Source organism: Necator americanus, chromosome IV (genome assembly GCF_031761385.1).
Source record: "Necator americanus strain Aroian chromosome IV, whole genome shotgun sequence".
In the NCBI taxonomy this organism is placed as follows: Eukaryota; Metazoa; Nematoda; class Chromadorea; order Rhabditida; family Ancylostomatidae; genus Necator; species Necator americanus.
Genome location: NC_087374.1, coordinates 2,524,334 through 2,549,411, shown reverse-complemented (window position 1 = coordinate 2,549,411; position 25,078 = coordinate 2,524,334). Strand labels below are relative to the sequence as shown.

The window sequence follows — 25,078 nt, the reverse complement described above, 5'->3', positions numbered from 1 at the left end:
ATGTATTCAACAAGCGTGTGTTGAAGTAGGGGAGTGATTAAAGTTAATAAAGTCCGCAACGATGTAGCAAAAACGTTCCACTTTGTAAGGCAAGCGAAATGGATTGGTACGAATAAGCTATAGTATCTATTGTTGCAAAACGACTTTCGAAATCATTATCACGTAATTCGTACAACACCATCATGGTAGACGCACATGTTAATCGACGATACCTCGTGACTTCTCAAACTTCTCTAACTCGCGTTGAGCCAGATCATCCGATTCATCAGTTACTTCCACCACCTCTTTAACCTGAAAGCATGCTGATTAAGAGAGAAATTCATGACGATTATAGGTGCTGCTTTAGCGTTAAGTCATATTTATTTGTCTACATATTTAGATCCATATAAATAAACAATTTATATGTGTATATAATACCTCAGGAACGTAGAAGTGCAGCATGTTTTGGATGCCAGACTTGAGAGTAACGGAGGAGCTGGGACAACCAGTGCAGGAACCCTGAATGAAGGAAATTTCGTGATAAGAACGATTTAAGGAGATAAAAGAATATGGTATTAAGACAACTCTTGTCTCTTAATTCGTACAGAAACTGGAATACAAAACACTTCTTTGAACCGTAAGATGATGTCGGCTCTCCTTTTTTGCCGTACTTTTAATATATTTGTGTTAAATCAATACAGTATAATGACTCTGGGAACTGTAACACAAACCTTCAGTTTCAATTTTACAGTTCCATCTTCGAAACCCATATATGTCACGTCGCCGCCATCCTCTTGAACCATAGGGCGCACACGGGAATCTAATAACTCTTTGATCATCGCCACCGTATCATCATCGTTTTCATTGATTTCTGAAAAACTATAGAAATCGTAGATGACAAACCATCGGTTCTACAAGAACAGCGGAAAATTAAGACAAGAAAAAAAAATGGTGCGTAGTCATAAGAGAAAAAAAAAACAAGTGATAATCTATCATTTCGCTAAAAACATTTATACCTAAAACACTTAGCTTTCAATGATTGCAGTGCTCGATAAAATACTAATACGAATTAGAATGATATCTTTTTTGTTGCACATGTTCGGAAAGAAATCCAGTAAGTGATCAGATGAAGAAGAGGAGGAAGGTACACCTAAGATGAAAAAAATGGCGAGGACGGATGAACGTAAAGAGTGAGGGAATGTGAAAAGATGTGTGAGGACAAGAACTCGAGGAAAACCTTATACTCTAGTGAGATAGTACAACGGAAAGATGAAAAGGTGTTCATCTGTCCCCAACACTGCGCAAAGGGGTTGCTGTTCGTGAGGCAACAGCAACCAACCTGGTGAGAAGATTCCAGCACCTCGGCTAGATCGCCATCGATCTGCTAGATTGCTGAACCCCCCAACTCTAACAAGTAGTAGAGTTCGGGAAGCGGTACTCGAAGCCTTTGCAGTGAGCTCTTCTGGACTTCGACGTCGATTATCTTATCGGGGCCATCTTCTGTAGGATAACAAGCAGGATAGTAATAAAACAGCAGTAGTACATTGTGATTGTTATCAATGAAGGCCATAAATGCAATTATCGGAGATCATCATGTGATCGGCGGGTGTAGTGTAGCGGTTAGGGGTTCCGCTTCCTGCACGATCGATCGGAGCTTCCAATCCGCCCTAGTGCTCATCAAGCCTTTCATCCCCCCGGGGTCGATAAATTGGTACCAGACTTGTCTAGGAGGATAAAAATACTGACTTGACACATCGGGTGGCCCCCGCAAGTCATTGCATAGGCCAGTTACGCGTTCGTATTGTAATCGGACTGATTAACGCCAGAAACTTCATCTTTTATCCTTTATCATAAGACCGACCTCTGTATAAGGCCGGATCTATATAACCTTGTCGTTGTACACTAACACTACAATCAATAAACACTAATAAACTTCCTCCCACCATCTCTGCTCATCGCAGGCACAGCAGCTGCATCAAAGACACAAACGTTTCAGCTTATCACCACCATAGCAGACTCATCCTACATAGGACAAAATGCTTCCATGTTTACAAATCAATCACACAACACCTGTTCTACTACAATAAACCACAATAAATTAATTGTAATGATGCGATAGTACATAACTTTACACAAAATGAATGCATAGAATTTTCAAGAAACATAAACATAGGATGAAATTTTATCCTACCTGTATCTTCGTGAACAGGAGCTGAACCATTCTGTCGAATAACAGGTTTCCCTGACTCAATGAAGTTCGCTATTGTGGAGAATATTTCTGCCCGCATCGTCGCCCAATCCGTCTCTTCGTCTTTTTTTGTGATTGTGATGAAATCCTGTCCGAGGAAAACGGATTTCACACCGTCAACACAAAAGAGTTCCCTGAATAAAATGCACTGATATAGAATGTATATAACAATCTCATAATTCCAAGGCTTCACACCAAAATAATGCACGAACAGTTAAATCGAAAAGATTCCTCACATTGCTAGAGGGCTGTCCTTGGCAGATGCCACACTGGTGTATTCATATGTACGTGGATTATCAGGTAGAGTCTGCCCAGGTAAGAATTTCAGGGACAGTGGATTTGGTGTGTCTTGAACTTGAATATAGAGAGAACGTACTGAAAATATTTGAGATAAATAAGGAAACAATGACACATAGTTCATAAATAAGTCTGCATGCATGCGTAGCACCCACCGAAAAAGTTCAACCTGACCGATGCGTCCCGTTCACAACACTATGTATAGCAGGGTCAAAACGATATGAAGCACGAATCTAGGAGGACCTTTGCTGACACCATTTCTCGCTGCAGTTCGCATTTGGTCCCATCTCGATTGCAACCGCTATCTTCACCGCGTCAGTTCGACCGCATCCGCAACTGCACCGTGCTTCATGCCGTTTTCTCCCTATCATACAGTTTGTGCCGGAGGTATTTTATCGGGATGAAGTCTTATGTCTTCGGTGACTACGGATACCGAAAACCTCTTCAAAGCTCTCTTTCCTATTATTGATCATTTTCTTGTGTACTTGTGCGTAGATGGGATTACGTACTTAAACGTACTCCGAGCGAAATCCCGTTTCATTATCCTTATCGTTTGTTTTACTACTGGGTGTGTTTCGAATTTTAGTTTGTTGGAAGTGAACTTCCGCTCCATTTCTTATGCGGTTATGCATTATTAACGTATGTTGTGGACGTAATCGTGGCAAAGTACTTAATCCAAATTTTTTAGTTCCTTTTGTTTTCAGTTCCAAAACGTGCGCATAGGGGTTTCTAAACATCAACTTACTGCGACGTTGCGCAGTCTATGTGTAAATTCTATTCTATTAGGCTTCTTTCGGTTAGGGTAGATTTGAGGTCGTAAACGCCAATCTCCATGTATTTAACTATTTGACGAATCCTCATGTCCGATTGTTTAACTATTTGATGACAGCGCAGCTCAATTTTCTTCCTAATTTTTTAAAAGTTTCTTTTATTCAATGGTTTTATCATTTATTATATTATTTCCTTTTCGAATATATCCCGTAAAAGTCGATCGGTGCCAGATACGCAAAAAAGGGTGCTGTCATCAATAGGTTAATTAGTTAATCGTTCACTTCACTTACCACTGTTGCATTTGTCAGTTTCAGCTCAGTCTCAGAGTTTGTCAAAACTATTGGAGCTGGTTGCAGATGAACTCCATCATTTTTTTAGAACACCACATAAAATTGAATTAGTTGCTATTTATGTTTCCTTATTTTGCGAACGACGTTCTGGTGAAACTCTATTTTTGGCTTGACGTTCCGACTATCTCTTACTTCGTTTTTTTTTTCTTTTTTTTTAAACAAATATTGGAAAGACATTCATGAACAGCAAAAATGAGTACTTATCTATCACTAGTCACTTTATCCCGTCCCTAACACTTTGGGGTATAAGTTCCACATGGAGTTCCCTAACAGTGTCCAAACACCAGTACTTAAGAATACTCTGACTACACGGTGTGTATATCTTATTCGCCTTAGGTAACAATCAATAAGAACGCAGAGCATGAATCAGTATTCTTGCGCGAGTTAGCTATCACCGAACAAAGAGGGGTGCAGCGACTACTAACATATAAGATAAAGATTTTGCTTTGAAAGGACACCAAACTCCATCTATGAGAATAAATAGAATTCTCCAAAAGCTGCAAATTTTGGCTCTAGAGGAAACGATGCTAAACCAGAAAACCCACATCCACTTGACTTCGATGTTTTGAGCAAATTGAACAGTCCTCTAGAGAATCGTGTTAAGTTCATCTGGAGCTATAAATGACATATTTTCTGTCAAGTTGTTCTGTCAAGTGGGACATTTCACCGCTCCTGTCGGCACAAAAAATGGACAGTAGTAAACTTGTAAGATAACTCTAAATTTATTAGATAAAGAGAATGTAGCTTAACGCAACTTCGTAAAGTAGCAATTAATACAATATTGTGAGATGTCATCATGATAGCCGATAAAAATTTGCAAATAGAAATAGAAGATATATACCATAACAAGACCGAGTGGAGAGCAACACCGACGTACTCAGAAGGAAATCACAAATAGACGGGCGACACGGACACCTTCCGGGTCGCCAGGACATGTAAGACAAATGACAGTCGACCGAAAACAATCGCGCACTAGCACAGAAGAGTTGATAAAGAAACTGCAGAGCAAGGAAACGAAATCGAGAGGCGATTTGGAAGGGATTATCTTCAGTACGACAATAGAAAAACAATAACGGCGTGCACGCAAATCACAACAAAAGGCAACCTCGAGACATGTCGTCGTGCAATGAAATTCGAAAATAAGATGTGAATTAATCCATGACACGTCTCGATGCATTTAATATCAAAAAAAAAACCCGAACAGACCAAACTATGCGTCAGACGTTTTCTAGGAATTAACACTCACGCAGATAAACTCCTTGTGATGAAAGAAAATACGATGTGATGGCAACGCTGACATGAGTACAATAGCTATGTTAGGACTATGCAAAGACGAGGATGATTAAATCCTATGCAAAAAGCGGACTATGAGAGTCGTGGGTGGCCTAATTCCACCAAGGCATTTGCTGCTGCAAACTGCCAGTTTGTTTCCCGTGAGTGGATGACATCCAATTATTGTGTTGACTGCAAAATGTGTGTCGAATATTATACAACTCTAATCACAATAAGAAATGTGTGTCGAATATTATATAATTCTAATCACAATAAGAAACAAATGAATAAAAATACCTATTAAAATTGGCGAACGAGGCGTGTTGAGATGGCTGGAGCGGAAGGCCAGCAGGAGGTGGCATTTGGGTATTGTAGTAAGGCCGAAGCGAAGGCGGAGGGACCGTCGTGTTGGCACTGCCAATCCCGGTGCTTTGCGAGGTTGCGACAGCTCCGAAGCCAGGAGGAGGAGCGAAAGCGCCGGTACTCGCTTGAATTCGAGAAGCTGTCAACGCACGACCACCGGATGGCGATGATGGATAGGCCGATGACTGCTGTAACAGCATTAATCACCTTCTTTACCTGTCAGAGCAGTGAGGAAAATAAAGAAATAAAAATAACGGAAGCCCTTACATGAGATATGTTGAAGTCTCCATTTTGATGGTGACCAAATGAGCTATTCAAGAGTGTGTTTAGCGATTCATATTCATTGCTGGCGCCCTAAAATGCAGCAGCACTAACGGAATGGTAATCTATTGGTATTCGCATGAGAACCTGCACATTGCACGTTAATAGTGATTATAGATTTACTGTTGTTCACCGAAGAGACAAATGCTTCCAGTAACATCGTAAAATAAATAATTCAAAACTGAATACCAAATTACATAAACCTTAATTACGACTGGCACTTACTTGGTAAGGATTTGTATATGCTGACTTAATTGGTTGTACGACGGAGGCGGGATTTCCACTGTTACCAGAAGAAGTGGACAAATGACCCATCCCAATTATTGCCGGATCGGTATAAGATGGAGAAGGATAGTAGGACTGCGCTGATGCTACCGGATTTGATGAAGATCCCTGCTGTTGGATCAATAACTGGGCCGCCAACTGCAAAAAAAAAAGAAAAATCGATTTGATTCCATTAGCAGATTTGTTTGGATGCTCCACTAACCTGGTTGAATAGTACGTTATTCTCAGGTTGATTATTGGTGCTCGAATTATAAGTTCGTGAAGAAACTGACGATGAGACTGTGCTACTCAGACTATGCGAGTGAACGGAGGGAACACGCATCTGCAATACCTTTCCATAAGGGAAAAATGCAAGAAAAACCATTAATAGAAAAGGCAATGAGTATATGTCAGCAAAAGTAGTAACCTGGGGTCTAGCATACAAAGGAAGCTGCTTATTGGAAGTCAAAGCCCAATCGTTGCCAGTCGTTGTGGTCACAAATGTTGTAGATGGCTGGTAAGTAGAGGTGATCTGTGGATTCGAAGGGACACTTGCCGCAACTTTCGATGATGGCGAGCTCATGAATAAGCTCTCAGAAGGTGCACTTGTCCAATCGGTAGACTGCAAAAAAAAACATAGCTACAGTCGTATTTTAACTTGTGACCCTAAATAATCTTGAATAACTCTGGAAGCGAAACTACACTTCTACATTTTGCTATTTGTCAATAAGTAGAAACAAAATTAAAGAAGAAGAACAAAAACATGGCCAAATAAGGGAGCGTTACCTCAAGTAAAAAACGCAAACAAAACACTACTAAAATGCAAAGTATAGACATAACATCAATCCACGAAAAAAGGGCGCGTTGACTCATTTTTCACTTTTTTTAAACGCAATGGGTAAGAAATGATACTAACCGAACTGCCAATGCTAAGATTTGGAAAACTGTTCAGTAGCACTTGATTTCCCCACGCTTGTTCCTGCGAAGACTGATCCTGTTTTCCCGTTCCCCAGATCTAAAAACGACTACATAACTAAATACAATACTCATGAATGAGCGTAGAAATTACCTCAGCAAGCTTAGCTCGTGTGTTCTCATCCAAAAATTGCATAGATGAGAGATCATTGCCAGCTCCTGTAGGAGTAGTGAGGGAATCGACACTGGGAAGACTCCCAAGGGAAGCAGCAGGTGCGGAGTTCAAAGGTGAGGGGATAATGTCAGCTGGTGGATGGTCGGCTGAGAGAGCTGAATCGGGAAAACGATAACGCGATGAAAATATGGTGTAAGAAGTTTGCGCATTCAAATTCAAAGGAATTACAAGCACTCTTACATTTCCCAACTTCCGAAGCAAGTGCAGAAAATCCTGGAGGCGGAGCAATGGGAGTAGGTGGAGATCCCATTGTACATCGAGATGAAGAGTTAGCTCCAGCTGATGTGACAGTAAGAGGTGGCGATGAAGATACGGACGATGGGACTAAATATAATAAATACTATATATGGAGTTCCTTGATAATATAGATGAATCGGACCAATATTTACATTGTTCATCACATTCACTACATCGAAAAGTTGCATTCCACCTCTTTTCTAGGTTAAAAGCATAAAACAGACATAAAAGCCGAAGGTTTTCAAAAGAATCGAACTGGAAGAGTGACTAGAAGAGAAAAGGAGAATTTATGCATTTACATTTTATCGTTCCGTACTAAAAGTCTGAAATAGGACAGAATATCAACATCCAAGAATGGTATCCAATGTCAATATAGTGAAACACTGTCTTTTCTGTAAATTTTACTTATGAGTTTGTTTTGTCTGAGATGTGCGAGGTCTTTCGTAATTTGAACGAGTGTATTAAGTTTTCAGACACTTGGAAAATAAGGTCAGAGGGTTAGATGATAATAGAAAGAATTTGTTGAAACACCACTGGTAGATAGTCAGACTTAAACACGTCATCTTTTGTGATGCCACGCCGACCCACGATCTTTACTTTCCAGAATATTTGTTATCTAAATTCTTAAAGCAGAGCACAAATCGAATAAAATTATCGTTTTTCTGAAAAGAGAAGTAGAAAAGAGAGTAACACTTCACGACAAAACATACTGAAACTCACCAGATGAGGTCTGAACACTCGGCGATCTGTAGCCAGGTGCTTTTCGAGGGAGTTCCCTGTCAAGCGAGGTAATAGAACTCGGTGGACCGATAGGTACAGGAACAGTGGGAGCAGAAATCAGCTGTCCATCAGTCTTAACTGAGGATGTAGCTGAACTTGAGCCGATTGGAGCAGAGAGAACTTTTGAGGTTCCAAGAGCAGTGCCATAAAGAGATGAGCCTCCCAACAAAGGAACCGCAGATGTTCCTGCAGCAGAGGAAGGAGTGGAAGTAACTACTGCAGCAGAAGAAGACATACCCTTTTCTTTACCAGAAGTGTTGGCTGAAAATATGAAAAAAAAAATTAACACGTTGATCAAAAAGTGTAGAACGAGTTAACTTGCCAGTAATCGCTTGCTGCTGTTGTTGTTCACGCTGGCGTGCCGCCATTCGTTGTTGCCATACATTTGTCGTGACAGGAGGCATCGCTGCAGGTTTTGAAGCAGCAGAAGCTGCCGAAGAGGCAGTGGTAGTTACAACCACCGTCGTTTTGGAGTCGTGCGAGTTACTCAAACGTGATACACCGTCAACTGAGGTAGTTGAAGATGCGTTTCCACGAAGAACCTAAGGAGAAATTGATGGAAAATCCTAATTGAACATGCAGTGCTTGAAAATATTACAAGAATTAATCATATAACGCCATAAATTAAATAAGTCTTTCAAAAAAAATTACAACCACTATGTATGTAGAACGAATCTCCTCAGAAATAGATAAGCCAGAAAAAGGACTAACTAAGATCCAAATAAAGTGAGCAAACATCGAAACAAAAAGGAAAGAACATACAAAGTAGAAACCCGAACCATCCGCGATCATAATGTAGCAAGCTGGTTTGGAAATTTAAAAAAAATGCAATGTAAGAAACCTGTCTTATGACGTCCGTTACGGAGATCTCGTTGTCCGTGATGAGACCATTGATCATAAGAGTGGCATTTCTGGAATCAAATTCTGCGATGCAGGTAAAAGAAACGACGAAAAGACGAAAAATTACAGAACAAACATCTGTACTGTATCATTTCATCTCTAAAAGAACATACTACAAGCCACAAGATCAGATTTTGTTCTTAAGGCGAATGTTTGGATCTGTTAGCATAAACAATATATAGTCAGGCCAAAACGACGTGAAGTTCGGAGCAGCCGCGTAAGCGGTAAGCTCGAAGCGGCGCTGTTGAGCTGGCCGTTGCGACCAACCGGGACTGCAGCGATAAGTGGAGCTAATAAGGGTTCCCCCCTCGATCCTAACCGCTGGTCCCACCGCTTCGCTTCAAGCGCAGCAGCCTACGTAACTGCACTGAGCTTCAGATCGGGATAACCCGACTATAGATGAACGCTTCATTAAAAAAAACAATAAATTATAACCATAAAAGGGAGAGTAGTGAAACATAGGGCTATATTATTTGAAGCTCCCAAACCCAACGTATATTATTGATGTCAGCAGACGAGACCAATACGGGGAAGCGAATAAAATAAATAATAAAGAAAGGGGTAAAAATGACATAGATGAACATCAACGAAAAGGCAGGAGAAAGAATAAGAAGAATGAGAAAAAAGAGAAGAAAAGCAGAGAGGAATCATGTAACTTGTTTGAGCAAGAAGTCAGTGTTTTTATCCTAAGGGGCAAATTTAAGGCCAATTTATCGAGGTTTGTTTACTGTGGATTACAACTTCTTAGGCTAAGCCAAAATAATTCTCTATATAATAATTTGTGAAATGTGTTTGTTTAATTGCTTATCTGTTTGACCGAGCGCCTAACATTGTCCACGGACATTTTGGAACAAGGACGGGGTTGTCGAGCACTATTCTGCTCGAGTAGTGATTCGCCTGCGGTTTTATCGATTTTAGTGATTTTGATTTACTCTTCTTGTAGACACGCCAGAACCAATCACTGAGGTTGTCGTATATGCTGGATGTAAAAATTCCACCTACACTGACTACGAGCACCACCCTCATACCCGACATTGCTCTGAGACAACAATTAACCCGAAAACAACCAGCTTTTATCGATCATTTTCATTACATGCTTATTTTTTCATGGCTTTTCGACAAGGATTAGAAAAGGTTGGAAAAGCTTACTGAAGCGTATACAAGGACTCGGGAGTAGGAAAAACGTGCACATAAACCAATAAAGCGGTGAAATCGATAGCGGCAATATTGAGTTTCCGCAAAATCGATTTTAGGGATTTCGAAAATGTTCGCTAGATTCAAGCAGAATGCTATGGCAGGGAGGAACCCGTCTGCATTCTTAATCAGAAAAAATTTTTCTGGAAAATTCTGCAACGTTGCTGCTGCATAAAGGGCGCATGGGCGGAACGGTATAAAGTGGGTCAAAGGCTATAAATATACCTCAAAACTAAAGGTGGATTTGAGAGAACACATCGTGCAAGAAAGAGCAAAAAAGGCTTCTAGAAAATAAAAATCTTAAAGAAACTAAGCAAGGATTTGTTACTAACAAGAAGAAATGTATGTAATAATGCGGATATTCGGGAAAGTAAGAGCAACGAATTAACATGGATAATCCAAGCAAACATCTAACAGGAACGGCAAGTTTCGCGGGTAAATTAAATGGGAAATGCGCTAACTCAATATCACAAAATCGAAGCTTCCACAGGCAATAACTCACTGAGGTTCCAAATGCTTGTTTTGGCATTTGCGGAAGTAATTTTAATGACACTCTCAGGGCTCACTCTTCCCCCAAATCTTAGAATTTGTGGTTGCTAAGCTGTATTTATGAAAGGTCAAGCGAAGCAGATGATTGATCCAATGGGCGCGTCTTAAACTGTTGAGTAAAACCTGGCCCAGGAACTTGGGATAATAATGGTCGGTCAAAACGAAAACATTTTCAATCACTTTCCTCGAGTCCCGCCATCTCATCACTATTTTTGATCCTCACTAACAATGGTGCAGCGCAATCACAGAGCCGATATGACGACAATTTGCATCATCAACAACTCCTACGTCAGTGTTAGTGACAATGGTGAAGGTTAATTTACTATAAGCGATGGTGGTAGGAAAGTGAACAGCAAGGAAGAAATAACTCGTGAACTCTTAACAAAACTAAGCAAATTCGTGGATGGAAGCGTTTTCCCGATACTACAAAATTTGAACATGGAAAGGATTGCCTTTTGTGTTTTCTTTCGAGAAAGTCAAGATAAATAAGAGTACATAATTTCGACAATAATTCATTACTTACTGAGAAATCTTCAGAGAAACTATCTCGACAGCAATTTTTAGCTCGGTCAGATTAAAAAGAGCCAAATATACAGAAGAAGTTAGGTACGGATTTCTCCCAAAGAATCGTCTACGCGAGGGTACCATTTGGAAATGCGGAAAAAAGATTATCGAGAAGGCTCTTCACACAATATCACAAATATGTCCATATAGAAATACAAAATACCAACATATTGTGAACTTGGTATAAAAGAATGTAGTGTTTACGACGAATTTTCATTGTGCAAAAAGATACAAATTGGTCAAGTTTATTATTGTGAATGTGTAGAAAAATAAAAGAATGAATAAGACGACCGCCATTTCGTAAGCTCATCGATGCAGTCGATGGGATACCCGCTAGCAGGCCAGAGCTTAGAGTATCTTGACGGCACGTCGCATGCCTAACTAGGGAAGCAGTCCACAAGCTGCGGCGCGAGGCTACTCATCGATCCACGCTACTGCCTACTCTCTCACAAACGACCCCTTGGTTTATTGTGCTCAACCGTCACGTGACATCACATTCTTCTGCGGTTGCCGGCGATTTAATTAGAAGCTCGTTCTTGAAATTTAATGCGGCATCATGGATAACCATGATGCCGCTTATTTTCACCGTTCTTAACTCGTAAAAATAGCACCACATTACTAATAAAAACAAGATGAAACTACCTCTTATATATCACAAAAATAGTAAAGATAACGTGAACGTACAATTATCATATGAAATTACAATAACTTTGCCCATTTTTCTCATGATATCATTATAAAGAAAAAACCTGCCTATAATGAGGCACAATATCAAATTACCTTATCCCTCTGGTTAAAAAAAAACAACCTATAATTGTTAAAGCGTGAATCGTGATTTGAGAAGCAAAGCAACAGCAACAAAATTATAAATAACATCGTTACAACAACAGCTGACTCTAGTGTCATTTGAAAATGATGCTCAATTCCAAATTAAATGAGAGAAATTCGATACTATTATCGCAGACGCGTAAAAAGTGTATATCTATGAGCTCACCGCACTGTTTCTTGTGTTCCACGAATACAAATCTGTCGATCATGTTGGTCACGACGAACAGCTGATTGCTTCTCAACCTCAATTGATGCACCAGTGGCCTCACGTATTGCATTGATATTAGCACCGCCTCGACCTATCACTCGTGCTATAACGCTGCTACAAACACTGAGCGTAGTTGAGCGGCGTCGAGACTGAAACGAAAGTTTGGGCATATATTAAATGATTGAATAAATACGAAGAAGTAGCACTAAAACTTACCAACTCTACGTCTTTCCAGCCACTATAGTTATCGTCTAAGTAGAAGTCTTTGCAAGCTGCGGAAATGATTGCGGTTGGAGCTTTCGTTCTATTGGCCTAAATTGGACATAAAATCCATCATAAAATGAACATCAAGAAAGTCAATGGTTGAAGATTAACCGTCTTCGATTTCTTGCTAGCTTTCACCCATTCGTCCGATGAAACATTAACCTTAGAAGGCTGCAACAACACAGGAGAGACAGAAACTTTTGAAGAAGCCGAATTATTGAAAACAGATATTGTTGCTTGACCGTTTGTGCCTGGAAGAGAACAGATAAGAAAAACAAAACAAAACTATGAACTCGAAGTATACAGCGATAAATTTCATCGAATAATATGATGCAGAAATCAACTGCATTGATGAGATGCATTACTCACTTTTCCCGCTTTCGTTGCGACTGCGGCGATTTGCAGACCTTTTCTGCTGACGGTTCAATGACGCATTCGGACGTTCAGGAGTAACTGTGATGACGAGTGGCTCCTCTACAGCGCGCATCTTGGGAACACGATCATGAGTCTGTAAATGTTAGAATAAAGTCATTGCAAGCTATGCATTCTCGAATGTACACCAGCTACGTTAGCAACCCTTCAGCAGAGAAACAATAATTACATTTGCCCTGAAATTTAGGAATATATGGCTATGAACAGCGGCCACAAAAACCGAAGCCATCATTCCATCATAACCTGATTATTGATTATGCCTAAGATCCGATCGCGAACAGTTCGCTGCAGGACCAACACACCGCGCCTGTCAGCAACCGAATGTCGAATACGGTATGATCAGCACTTTTCCAGCTTTTTTCAACTAAGATAAATCATAGGAGCTCTCTTCTCCATTTCATCGCAATCTCAACATCCATAATAGAATAGATAGAATAGAATCGTAATAAAACTCTGTAAGATTCCTCTCAAACAATGTTATCATATGTGAGGATTCGACTGTCACCGAATTATATACCTGGAACTCAGTTCGGGGTGAAATTATAGCTGTGTGATTGTGAGAATAACGACAAACCGAAGATTTAAAGGTTCAAAATTCACTGATTCTTTGCAACTGTAAATATAAACATTTTGCATGAGACTAGCTCCAACATCCGGCTAAAGCCGGTCCTTCATTTTTGGTGAACGTTGATGAGTGAAAATTTGTAGAATGTAGCAACTTTCATGGATTCCTGTCACAAAACCAAGTGTTATTAAGAGAAATGACATCTCGTCTTGCACAATGATGCAACATTCCAAAATCTTCCTACTAAGAACTGCATTATTGGCATTTTTACAAAAGACTCATCACAAAGATTGCATGTTTCGCATAATAAGTAAGACCAAAAGATTTTGAAGGCATACATGCAGGGAACAGCTCATAGATCTGCATACTGAGTTGAGGGACGTGGACAAGAAGGTACGGCTGCGTAAAACTATGGGGAGGTAAGTTTTTATAGGATTTCGAGATTGAAACGTGAACAGTGAAGGCATAGAGCAGCCTGATCGGTGTGTTTGGTCCAAATAATAATACACAGTCAATGATTGTTGCGGGCAGAGGTGTGCTAGTGCATCACCATACAGTTGATCTTGGGGTTCTGAGCAGCAGATCAGTAGCCTGCATTTCCTTCGAAATTCAGAAATGTTTCGCTGTGATAATTGTGAATTACGTGCCGAATTCTGCCAAAATTCTTACCTTTAACACTTTGGTAGTGATATATAACTTCGCTTTATCCTAAGTTAACGTGAGGTAAAAAAAGTAGAAGGAGGGAACTTTGGAACTTTTCGCAACACTTCAAACAACATTTCCAAACTGAGGTGGTACTGAGGGAAAGTAAATAAGAAACTAACTTTGGGTGGTTTTTTTTTGAAACTACAGCACTGCCTTATTAGAACAACCAAATATGGGCAGACATACTGAAGTTTCATTAAATAAATCAACACTTCTGAAGTTTTTGATATTCACATCTGTTTGGAAACCATTGGAGAAAACTTTAATAAACAGCGAAAAATCTCAGCGACCTCTTTTTGAATGTCATGAACTCTTGTATTATCACAACTGGTGCATACAAAGTGGGTCACACGACCCAGTTTGTAGGCTCTTCACGATTATTTCACCACTACGACTGTCTGAATAAGATGTTCACTAGAAGACACTTACCATAGAATCCGGAGGCGCTGATGAACGCTCCTTTTTAGCTGCCACAGAATCCGATTCGTCATCAGAGTAGTCCTGAACAGTGTGATTACGTATGTGAATAAGGTAAAGAATAAAGTTATTAACCGCTAAACTGCGTTTCACTAAAGAATCAACTATTTCATTTGCTTTTTTTTTACCAATCAAATTACCACTGATAGGGGTTTATGAAGTTGCAGGATTCGGATTTGAATGCTGAACATTTGCATCTGGATCTTCAGGATTCATCTGCATCTTCAAAATGAACGTTTCAAACTCGCATATAACTGCTACCATTGCCAGCGTCATCAGAAGCCGTTCATTGCTCCATTTTTTTGAAGGTCATTTAAAAATGAGCCACAAACGATCCTCATAGTATCTATTCAGATCAAGATAAGGATGTTTAACAAAGTTCAAATGACAGGAATAGTTTACGACAGCTATTTTTTCCTGGCGCTACGAATTAAGCGAGTTTAAGATGTAACTGACGCTCACTTCTGTTTATGATGTTACATTATCTGCAGAATGATAGATCACCTCGCTTTCGTCCTTAGTACGGCTGGCAGGAGGACACTCTTCCACGCGAGTTGCAGCTTCGCTTTGAATCGTTACGTTTCGTTCTTTTTCATTCCCATCTTGTTTTTTCGCTTTCTTCTCCTTCTTCTTCTCCTTTTTACGCAGTTTAGCTTGCTTCTTTGATCGAGCAGCCTCCTCCTAAAAATATGTTAATTTTCTCCCGATACTCGTTCACTCGTAAATGTATAGAAAATGATTTGTGGCTGACAAAACATCCATTGATTAGCTAAGACGCAATCGAATGAACAGAACTTTCGTAATGATAAATAAACCTCTTCAGCTAGAAGAGCTAAAAGACTTTCTGCAGCTCTGTTCGCCTCTTCAGCTTGGGCATTTTTTGCCTTCACAATGAGTTCCATGCACTCTCTGCAGTTTTGTATAAGATCCTGTAATTTCTATGATTTAATGAGAATGTCGGAGGTGTTAAGGCATCAACGTGTGACAACTCCAAGGAAAGAGATATGTGATCAACTGACTGAGTCAGCTACTCAAACTAACCGGCTCAGTTACAGTTGTAAGATATCGGGAGAGCTCTTGATCTCCTGGAAACTGTCGAACGTGTTGAACCATGTGTTGTACTACCTAAAAATGTAGCAAATATTTAGTTAATCGATTATCTTGAAGGTACAGTAAGGAATTTTGGAGCATATGCGAAATAATTCTTGGAATCAACAGAAAAACATACAAATGAACAATATCAACTAATTATGAACAAGAGTTAGACTTTCTTATATAAATAACTGGCGCAAAACGTCGCCATCGATTGTGTGATAAGCATTTCAACCGGGAATATTGATTAGATCGATTTGCTGATTTTATGCATTCCTTTTGAAAGCAGGTAAAGGATATAAATGATTAGAAAAATCAGCCTCATGCAAACACTACGTTAAAAAGAAAGATTTGAAAAGTTGGATGTTTCGTGCGAAATTATTACTCTTAAAGAAAGCCTAGAATGCACGCTACAATTCGTAGTTGGCGTAAGAGGACTCGCTGGAGGCAAGGTTTTATTGGGTCTGGAAGGAGAGTGCATAAAAGTCAATAATTTGACATTTTCACTGCTTCTCATGTTAATAACCATGTTATGCTGCCTGTCTGACATGTTTCTTTTGCACGTAAAGCAAAAGCGACCCAAAATAAGAGCGAATAAGATAGACACTATCAGAAAAATCGTTAATACCCCCATGTGAAAAGTACGCACACAGACGTAATGTATCTGTGTTCAGCACTTGTTCTGTGTCGCTCCACTGAAGAGAGTGGACTGCGAACGGGGAGTGAACAAAAGCATAAGCGCGTGGACGTGTAAAGAAACAAAATCCACAAAATTTGAAATCTCGGATAGCAAAGCGTGTCAAAGTTTGCACAGTTAGCACTCTAGGAAATGGCAAATGACTTACAAAAATTTACTGAAACACACCTTAACGTGGCCCTTACGAAAAGCAACCATAAGTGGAGACATTTTACGGTTATCTTGCAGGTCAACGTCAGCACCATGTCTCACCAACGTCTGCACAGTTTCCAAATGTCCACCATGACATGCCAACCATAGAGCAGTGCAGCCCTGAATGTTAAATTTATTCATTCATCTATCGTATTCGTTAATATCGATGGAAAAAAAGACATGCTTGCTGAACTTCTACAAAATCCATGTACACGTTCGCTACGTATTTCGATACCATTTAACTACTGACGTGAATTAGAAGTCAGGAAACGCACTAAGCAATCACTTACAAGATCTTCGATACAAAACTAAGCGAATAAAGGAGAGAAGGTTAAAGGGCACAGTAGTGAGCAATCCCTTTGGAATGTGTCAACTCTTCGACTTCAATTCAGAATAATGGATTTGTGAGCACGCATGATGTCTACAGAAACGACTTTTGGGGAGTACCCGATGTATCAAGACGCTGCACCTATATCTGGGTATCAATCCACACTCAAACTATCAAGTGTAACTATCGTCCAGCAGTACTTCTAGGCATTTTTAAAATTGAAAATGTTAAAGCCTCAACACTCACTAAGCAACAAACGAGTAATTGAGTTTACCACGAATTCTCCTTCGTAATGAGTTAAGTAAACACTAAAAAAAAATCATACCTTCTTGTTCCTAGCGTCGATGTGTGCTCCACGATGAACGAGCATATCAACGAATCGCTCATGACCTTTGTCGGCTGCGATAGTGAGGGCAGTATCACGACTCGAGGGTACCGGTGCGGTGTTTGGATCTGCGCATGCATCGAGGAGTAATTCTCCCACCTCGACGTAGCCGCCATTCGCTGCTTCCATGAGAGGAGTTAGCCCTGTCTAAAGTTTAGCCATTCATGAAAACAAGATCAACAGCGGTTTCGAAAAATATTCATACCTTTGCTCGGTGCTCAACGTTTGCATTATATTGCAGTAACAAGGCAACTACTTCTGTTCTACCTTGGAAACAAGCCAAGGTCAAAGCTGTGTTCCTAAAAACGACTAAGTTATTACTGTAACAATAAAACCTTCTAAAACACTCTCAAACCAAACGCATAATTTTTTGAGGCAAGCATTCATGCAGTGCCTAGCTAGCTACAAAGCTTTTCATACATTTCTAGAATTTATTAAATAAATGTTCTATGAAGCGACTTCATCTGCTGCAAAACCTTCTTTGAATGAAAAAATCCAGCTGAGAAGATTAAATTTCCGAATGCATAACTAACATCATCTTTTTTGAAAAAAAGTGGTATGCAGAGCGTACAAGCGATACAATCGAATGTAAATGAATTTACACATGTATATTGGACTATATCAGTATATTTACATGTATTTACGTTAGTGCTTTTAATGTATTAATTTTCTCAAAATCTTAGGGGACTCGAGCTGTTATCAGCGTAGGTGTCGTTACTTGGGACATTAAGGGAGATCTTTGGCTCCGTTCCCATACATGAGTACGGAGATGGGTACGGTTAAATCCGCATAGAACTACACAACTTGAACAATTTTGAACCACTTGATTACTATCCTTAACTGGTATTCAGCTATAATGTTGCAACCGCTATCACAGGAAATACATTCCATGATCTTTAGCAGGGTCAAAAGCATGAAGTACAGTGCAAGCTGCGCTTGCGGGAGCTTACGTAAGCGGCTGCGCTCCATGTTGTTGCCGTGCTTCATGTTGTTTTGACCCTACTATATGCTTGAAATTTTTATAAGACCGCAGTTTAAGCGTACCTATTTGTTTCAATTTGGGCGTTGATGTCAGAACCTTGTTCGAGCAAAACACGAGTGGCTTCTTTGTGTCCGTTCATTGCTGCTAACATCAATGGGGAAATTCCAAGCTAAAACTCAACAATATCATGAATCAAGAAATCCTATTAGAATGATAAAAGAAATGCTTTATTTAAAAATATCGCTGTAAACAACCTATTACTAATTTCAGAGAGAGAGGAAGAGAAAGAGACGGAGAAAGATAAAGAAAAAGAGAAAAGAAAGAGGCACAGAAAGCTCTCACCTTGCTTCCAGTCCGTGAATTAATCTCAGCACCAGCATTCAGAAGCATGTTCACTATTTCCACATATCCACCAGAAGCAGCCAATGATAAAGGAGTATAGTCGCTAACATTGCGATGTTCCTAAAACACATTTTCATGCAAAAGTGTGCATCACCAAACGAAGTGTTTGTGTATTCTGTATTTTTAAGCGTTCTCACCTTATTGGCTCCACGGCTCAGAAGTAACTCTACTACATCCTTGCGACCACCAGAACAAGCCAAAGATAACGCAGTATCTTTTGTTCGTTCCGACTGAGCTTCGATTTGTGCGCCATTATTAAGGAGTAATTCAACCACATCGCGATGACCACCAGTCGCGGCCAAGATAAGTGGAGTGAAACCCTAAGTAGACAAGATTTAGAAGATGTTGGTGGTACCATGGACACTCCATTTTACATTTCCTCACTGTCTTGGCCTGAATTCTCCTAATCTTACCTTCTTATCCCTATGTTCGATGTTGGCTCCTCGACAGACCAAAACATTCACCATTTGAGCATGACCATTAGAACAGGCCAACGTTAATGGTGTGTCGTTATTTGACTCTGTGGCCTTATCAACATTAAAAGCAGCTCGTTGACTGGCAGTTGCTCTGAATAATAGACAAACTTCTAAATGCGAAACAACACTAACATATGAGGGTCAAGTTACCTCGTAATGTCCAAATCATCTCCTTCGCTATGGGCACGGCGCAAACTAGCGAATCCTGACGTTGGAGTAGTTGGGGGTGCGATTGCCGGAACTAGCGCAGCTGTAGGTATCAATCCAGGTGCTGGTGCAGCAATTGGTGGAGTTGCAACCTGCGAACCAACCGCATTCATGCCCACTGATTGCGCCACCGCCGGTAAGGCACGACGAAGTATCTAAAGGGACATTTTTTAAAACAGCGAATCTTCGATACACTGCAATGGAAAAATGACAGAAATTGAGTGAACCCTAAAACAAAAACTGCAATTCAAAAGGGGAGCATTTTTGCTTAAGGGAACTTCACAATTTTACCAGAAGTTGTCTTGTAACCATCTGATAACAGGTCTCACCAAAAATATGACAAACCATTCTAATGAGAAAAATCGCAGCAATTATAAGGATAAATAAAATGTGGATTCATATGATATCCTTTTCAATGGTTTCGACTATTGATTAAAGAGTGGCTGGCGCTACTGAAATTGTGTTGAATTTTCTTCTTCTTTGAATTTAGCATGCGGCTCACCAAGCTGTTACTCTGTTCAAGAAGCCGCACTAACTTAATAAGCATAAGGTCGTTAAGTTAGTGAGGTTTCTAAATATTACAAATGAATTTAAGGAAAAGAAAACTGAGAACGGTTTCTAAAGACTATAAACAAATATAAACTATTCATTAAAATAATTCACACACCACGTTACGTCTCAACGAAGACTTGTGGCAGCTTTTCACTCCTACAATACTTTTCATTTTCGCGATAAGTTCATTTTTTCAATGGAGATGTGACCGATATGGCAAGCAAACTGCTGGATGCAAATCGAAAAGATATTGACTTCACCCACCTGATTAGAAACAGTCCTTCCCACTGATGAGGCTGACTTATCCGAACCACTTCCTGGAGTACTAGGAGCTGATATGGACTGCGCAGGCAAGCTTGTAGCACGAGGAATCGATAAACCTTCTTTAAAAAAACATAATGATTAAGAAGAAGACTAGATAAAGTATTGCCACTCACCAGTGGCAGCCGTTGAATCGAACCGTTGCGGGAGATTGTCGTACATCGCAGTTTGGGCAGCAAACCGCTTTCGCATGTATTCGCTTAACTGTTGTACATTCTAAATAATTAAATTGAATAATTGGAATTATGCGCTAAATTCGGTAAAATAATCTTTGCACTTGATCTAATTCCAACTGGTTTCAAGCAAACAACAATTAAAATGACCACACTGCCAGACTTCTTTCGTTCTAGAAATTTCATTTTATGATTTTTTGGCGTTTACTGCGCTGCAACTCGATATTTGGCTGGCTCACACAAGAGGTAAAAACACACACAACTATACTATAAAAAATTAAAAATCATTGAAATACTCGATCTATCAGCTTCTCCTTTTCTACAAACCTCACCTCAAAAAACAGTTAAAAGAAAGCTTATGTGAGTCATACAAAATTGGTATATAAGTGTTTCCAATTCGAAATCAAAGACATCAGCAAAAAACCTACCTGTTTCGCATCTGGACCACTAAGCATTTCTTGAAAGCTTGGCACAGGGACATCAGCAAGTGAGAGTGGATTGGGATTTGTGCTGGATACAGACAACGAGGCTTGCGGATCGAAAGGATTGACTAGAGGCATATTCGGTTGATACTGCATAAGGAAAGGTGATGTTTTTGTCAGCATTTCGAATGCTTCTACTCGTGCTTTCATCTCAGCCGGAGTCATGGAAGGAGGATTTGAAGAAATTGGCACAGAACATCCATTTCCTGATGTAGCGGGAAAAGACTGAAACAATTCGTTTTAGGAGGATTTTCACTTCAGATTATAAATTTTCACTTACAGGGGTGGTTCCATCACCTAAACCAGAGAATAGCGATGCAAACCAAGTTAACGCCGAACTGTTAGAAAAATCCGCAGGTAAAGGAACATAGTGACCCGGCTAAAATAACTCGAATTGAGAAAAAAAACAAAAAGGAACAAGCTGAAATAAAGCCAAGTGGTGAAGAACAAAGAAATTTCTTAAATTGAACGGTAACCAACTTGTGGTGCAGGAAAACCAGAGAAACCATAAGTAGCTGGATCAGGAGGCGTAGGGAGCGTATTAGTCGTTTTAGACAACGGTGGAATGCTACCGGATGGTGTTGTTAAGGAAGGCGTCACTGCAGCAGCACTGGCAGGTTTTTTCCCTCTGCGAACTGCTGTCACCGTCTGCTGCAATCATATCTGGCCTAATTATTGAAATACGAATGAAGATTGAAATGTTTAAATAGGAGCACATCCATGATCAATCACAACGTCTACTCAAAAAAAATCTAACGCGAAAACCGAATTTCAAGAACGGAGCAAATGAGTGTGAAGTTTGTTTCGAACATAAAACCGGTAAGACTGCAAAAAACCAGCCAAACTTCTCACCTTCGTCGATGCTGTGGGAGTTGGTGGCGGAGGAGGTGGAACTGGTGGGCTACTTTTGTCAGCTTGAGCCGTGACAGGCCCGGCTACAGCACGAGGAGGTTGAGGGAATACACCGCTATGATCCAGCATCATTTCCACAATGTTAACAAAACCATTTCTAGCTGCTTCCATCACACATGTTACACCATCCTGTGAAATAAAGGAATCAGATGATAAAACCGGACGAAATCATACAAAACAAGAAAGAAATACCTTTAATTCGATGTTAGGATCGGCTCCACATTTCAACAAATGTTTCACAATGTCTTTATGTCCAGCAGAGCAAGCTAGTGATAGCGCTGTGGCATCACCGTTGGAGGACCGATAGTTGACCTACAAGTTCGAAGGCTCAAAAATATTTCACGACTAAAAACAAACAAGGTGAAAACAGACGTCAACTCCTTTCGTCACAAGAAACTCGACAATTTCGGTGAAACCATTTTTTGCTGCTTTCATCAAGGCTGTTCTACCGTCGTAATCAAAATTCTGAAAACGGACGTATCAGAAATCTTTGCGGAAATACAAAAGAAACTGGACAGAGCCGAACTGTGCAGAGCAGAAGTCGTTTATAAAATACCAGTTTCCTCTTAAAGAAAATGAAAGTTCAGAAAAAGAAAAAAAGCTACAATGATAGAGTTGGAAAAAATCACCTAGTGTTTAAGCTGTAATTAAAGCTGCAGGAAAAAAAAAACAGAGAAGCAGAATAAGGCAGGTGAGGATTAAGATGGTCATTTTTACGTATAATTGTTGCTACGCGTGGTCATAGGAGAAAAAGAGATGATAAAAAAGAGCCAAGGAACTATCGTGTGACGTAAAATGAAGAGAAAAGGCGAAATTGATAGAAAATCCGAACTATGCGTGATTTGTTTTCGATTCGAACGCGTCGAATTCACGCCGCGGTAGAGATGTCCACAGCACAGATTTATTTGCATAGTTATTATATCCACCCATGACTTTGTTCCTTTTTTCTCAAATGCTCAACTTTCAAAATCCGTGAATTTTGCTATGATTAGTGTGGGACAATTAACACACAACTGAAAATGGCTTAATGTAGACGTAGTACATCACGTACAATGAAGGGAGAGTTAAAGTAAATTATTTTTTTTTTCCGAAAATACCTGCGAGTGTTTAGAAAAGGCAGGAAAACCATAACCATGAGCTCACCAAATCTGCTCCGTTCGAAAACAGCACATCAAGGACATCAAAATGTCCATTCTCGGCAGCTAATGACAATGCCTGGTTCATCTGTTGTTGAAATTTAACGGATCGATTTTCCTACAGAAAAAAACTTTTAGATGTTATAAGCCAAACAGGAAAAAAACTTATGAAAATCTTCGTGAACATGAACCCACAGGTTTAACAGTAGCTAAAATGTAGTTCACTGTTGAAGCATGTCCTTCCTGAGCAGCTTCCATGAGTGGTGCATTGGTTCCTAATTCCAAATCTCCCCCATGCTTTACCAGAACATCTAACACTTCTCTAAATCCAAAACATGTTGACATAGTAATAGAGTACAAAAAACATTACACTAACGTGAATCCGCCACAAGCTGCAACTGTAAGAGCAGTTTCCATTGTTTCGTCTGTGGTTGCATTCACTTGGGCACCATTTTCGAGCAGTATTTTGACCACATGCTAAATCAACGATAACTCGTCATTTTATCTTGGATGCAGATCCTACGACGAACATGTACGTATCAGGATATCAATAGATTCAAATGAGTTACAACATGAACACTATATGAGTCTGATGCAGCGCCGCACGAAATCCCAGGATGAGTGAGAAAAGAGAGTTGAGTAATAGAGTAAGATCGCGCTAATATTACAAGAAATGGCATCGCAGATCTACGACATGTACGAAATATGTGGGTGGATAGCCTTTTACGCCTGCATATTGCGCAAATTCTAATGTTAACTCGTCCTTGACAAAAATACAATCCGTTTCATCTTAACAATCATTTCTGATTCTTACCCTTCTACCATCTCACACACTGACCCATAACAATCTACAGGAACCTCAAGACGTGATATTAGCGAATGTTCTGTCTTTAACAAACACCTTTAGAGCATATAAAATGCGCTAGAGAAAGAAAACAAAACAGGAGAGAAAAGTTGAAGAAATATGCTCACCACATGCCCCTCTCTGGCTGCTTCCATCAAAGGAGTGTAGTTCTCATCATTAGTTTCCTCAATGTTGGCCCCAGCATCGATCAATAGTTTGGCCTTGAATTTTTCTTTTTTTGAAAATTGGACGTTACTATCAAAAAGTATGATGAAAATGGTGGAAGAAAGATGGATACCAATTCCGCATGACCACCACAGCAAGAAAGTGTAAGAGGACTCTCATACGATTCGCTTGTAAGATTGACAGGTGCACCAGCTTGGATTAAAACACGCGCAACCTAAAACAGAAAAATATTGAGAACCCATAAGCTACATAGAAATATTGAACGAAATATTGAACAGAACGATTTCTGGTTCCTTGCATGAAAACGCATCAAGATACAAATCTTTACGAAATTTAGTTCGAACATTTCCGAAACGCTCCGCTTTGAGGTAGCGATCACGGAAATTGTTGTTACTTTCGTTGTTTTTGAACCACGATCTACCTGAGCTTATATTTTATCATATGCAAACCTCCAAATGTCCATCCATCGCAGCCTCCATGAGGGCCGTATGGAGCTCTTCGTCTCTCGTCGAACGGTCGTAATCGTCCAAAGATAAAAGGTATTCTATTACGTCCGTATAGCCTTTGTAGGCAGCTAGCGTCAAAGGAGACTCCTTAAGAAGTAAGGATCAATTAAGAAAACGGATTAAAGAGGTGGAAATCGAAGGAAATCACACAAAACGTACCTTGAACTCGCTATTCATATTCACAAAAACGGCTTTGGCACCTGATTGAACGAGGAGTTTCACAATGTTGAGATGTCCTAAGCGCATGAGATAAGAGAAAAAGAGGATTTTTAAAAATTCGAATTTCAAGCAACCTGCGCTCGCAGCTTCCATTAAAGCACAATGACCATTCTCATTCCTCAGCTCTAGATTACACTTGTTGTCTATGAGCATGCGAACAACCTAAAAATGTGTCGTACATTTATGTCAAATACCTCTACGAACGAAGTGTGAGTCACACGTACATTTCGAAGAAAAACTTCAAAAATGTATTATGATAAATTCTGCT

The 25,078-nt window shown here is 39.9% G+C and overlaps 2 protein-coding genes across 3 annotated transcripts in view; both read right to left on the bottom strand.

Moving 5' to 3' along the window:
- Positions 1 to 198: 198 nt before the first annotated feature.
- RB195_000215 (uncharacterized protein) lies at positions 199 to 4,254 on the bottom strand (the record flags this gene model as incomplete). Its single annotated transcript, XM_064196426.1, has 6 exons — positions 199 to 291; positions 418 to 498; positions 711 to 850; positions 2,171 to 2,361; positions 2,464 to 2,602; positions 4,191 to 4,254. 6 exons carry the CDS (start codon positions 4,252 to 4,254, stop codon positions 199 to 201), a joined length of 708 nt encoding a protein of 235 aa, XP_064052307.1.
- A 776-nt stretch (positions 4,255 to 5,030) lies between these two features.
- RB195_000214 (uncharacterized protein) overlaps positions 5,031 to 25,078 on the bottom strand; it is a gene marked incomplete at both ends in the record, with an annotated part of 31,691 nt that continues 11,643 nt past the window's right edge. For both annotated transcript variants that reach the window (XM_064196425.1, XM_013441041.2), the window contains 45 exons: positions 5,031 to 5,109; positions 5,215 to 5,468; positions 5,548 to 5,634; positions 5,827 to 6,024; positions 6,089 to 6,208; positions 6,293 to 6,487; positions 6,782 to 6,880; positions 6,935 to 7,110; positions 7,196 to 7,339; positions 7,973 to 8,218; positions 8,270 to 8,293; positions 8,355 to 8,574; positions 8,874 to 8,943; positions 12,234 to 12,424; positions 12,492 to 12,587; positions 12,651 to 12,790; positions 12,909 to 13,047; positions 14,671 to 14,742; positions 15,223 to 15,399; positions 15,534 to 15,647; positions 15,760 to 15,843; positions 16,676 to 16,819; positions 17,353 to 17,559; positions 17,618 to 17,711; positions 18,457 to 18,563; positions 18,737 to 18,856; positions 18,934 to 19,116; positions 19,210 to 19,363; positions 19,423 to 19,634; positions 20,296 to 20,414; positions 20,469 to 20,568; positions 20,954 to 21,232; positions 21,288 to 21,386; positions 21,488 to 21,658; positions 21,860 to 22,048; positions 22,112 to 22,231; positions 22,292 to 22,384; positions 23,063 to 23,173; positions 23,251 to 23,377; positions 23,432 to 23,532; positions 24,028 to 24,120; positions 24,198 to 24,299; positions 24,535 to 24,678; positions 24,751 to 24,827; positions 24,885 to 24,972. In XM_064196425.1, the coding sequence (XP_064052306.1) occupies positions 5,031 to 5,109; positions 5,215 to 5,468; positions 5,548 to 5,634; positions 5,827 to 6,024; positions 6,089 to 6,208; positions 6,293 to 6,487; positions 6,782 to 6,880; positions 6,935 to 7,110; positions 7,196 to 7,339; positions 7,973 to 8,218; positions 8,270 to 8,293; positions 8,355 to 8,574; positions 8,874 to 8,943; positions 12,234 to 12,424; positions 12,492 to 12,587; positions 12,651 to 12,790; positions 12,909 to 13,047; positions 14,671 to 14,742; positions 15,223 to 15,399; positions 15,534 to 15,647; positions 15,760 to 15,843; positions 16,676 to 16,819; positions 17,353 to 17,559; positions 17,618 to 17,711; positions 18,457 to 18,563; positions 18,737 to 18,856; positions 18,934 to 19,116; positions 19,210 to 19,363; positions 19,423 to 19,634; positions 20,296 to 20,414; positions 20,469 to 20,568; positions 20,954 to 21,232; positions 21,288 to 21,386; positions 21,488 to 21,658; positions 21,860 to 22,048; positions 22,112 to 22,231; positions 22,292 to 22,384; positions 23,063 to 23,173; positions 23,251 to 23,377; positions 23,432 to 23,532; positions 24,028 to 24,120; positions 24,198 to 24,299; positions 24,535 to 24,678; positions 24,751 to 24,827; positions 24,885 to 24,972 (6,159 nt within the window). The remainder of the gene's footprint in view (positions 5,110 to 5,214; positions 5,469 to 5,547; positions 5,635 to 5,826; positions 6,025 to 6,088; positions 6,209 to 6,292; positions 6,488 to 6,781; positions 6,881 to 6,934; positions 7,111 to 7,195; positions 7,340 to 7,972; positions 8,219 to 8,269; positions 8,294 to 8,354; positions 8,575 to 8,873; positions 8,944 to 12,233; positions 12,425 to 12,491; positions 12,588 to 12,650; positions 12,791 to 12,908; positions 13,048 to 14,670; positions 14,743 to 15,222; positions 15,400 to 15,533; positions 15,648 to 15,759; positions 15,844 to 16,675; positions 16,820 to 17,352; positions 17,560 to 17,617; positions 17,712 to 18,456; positions 18,564 to 18,736; positions 18,857 to 18,933; positions 19,117 to 19,209; positions 19,364 to 19,422; positions 19,635 to 20,295; positions 20,415 to 20,468; positions 20,569 to 20,953; positions 21,233 to 21,287; positions 21,387 to 21,487; positions 21,659 to 21,859; positions 22,049 to 22,111; positions 22,232 to 22,291; positions 22,385 to 23,062; positions 23,174 to 23,250; positions 23,378 to 23,431; positions 23,533 to 24,027; positions 24,121 to 24,197; positions 24,300 to 24,534; positions 24,679 to 24,750; positions 24,828 to 24,884; positions 24,973 to 25,078) is intronic.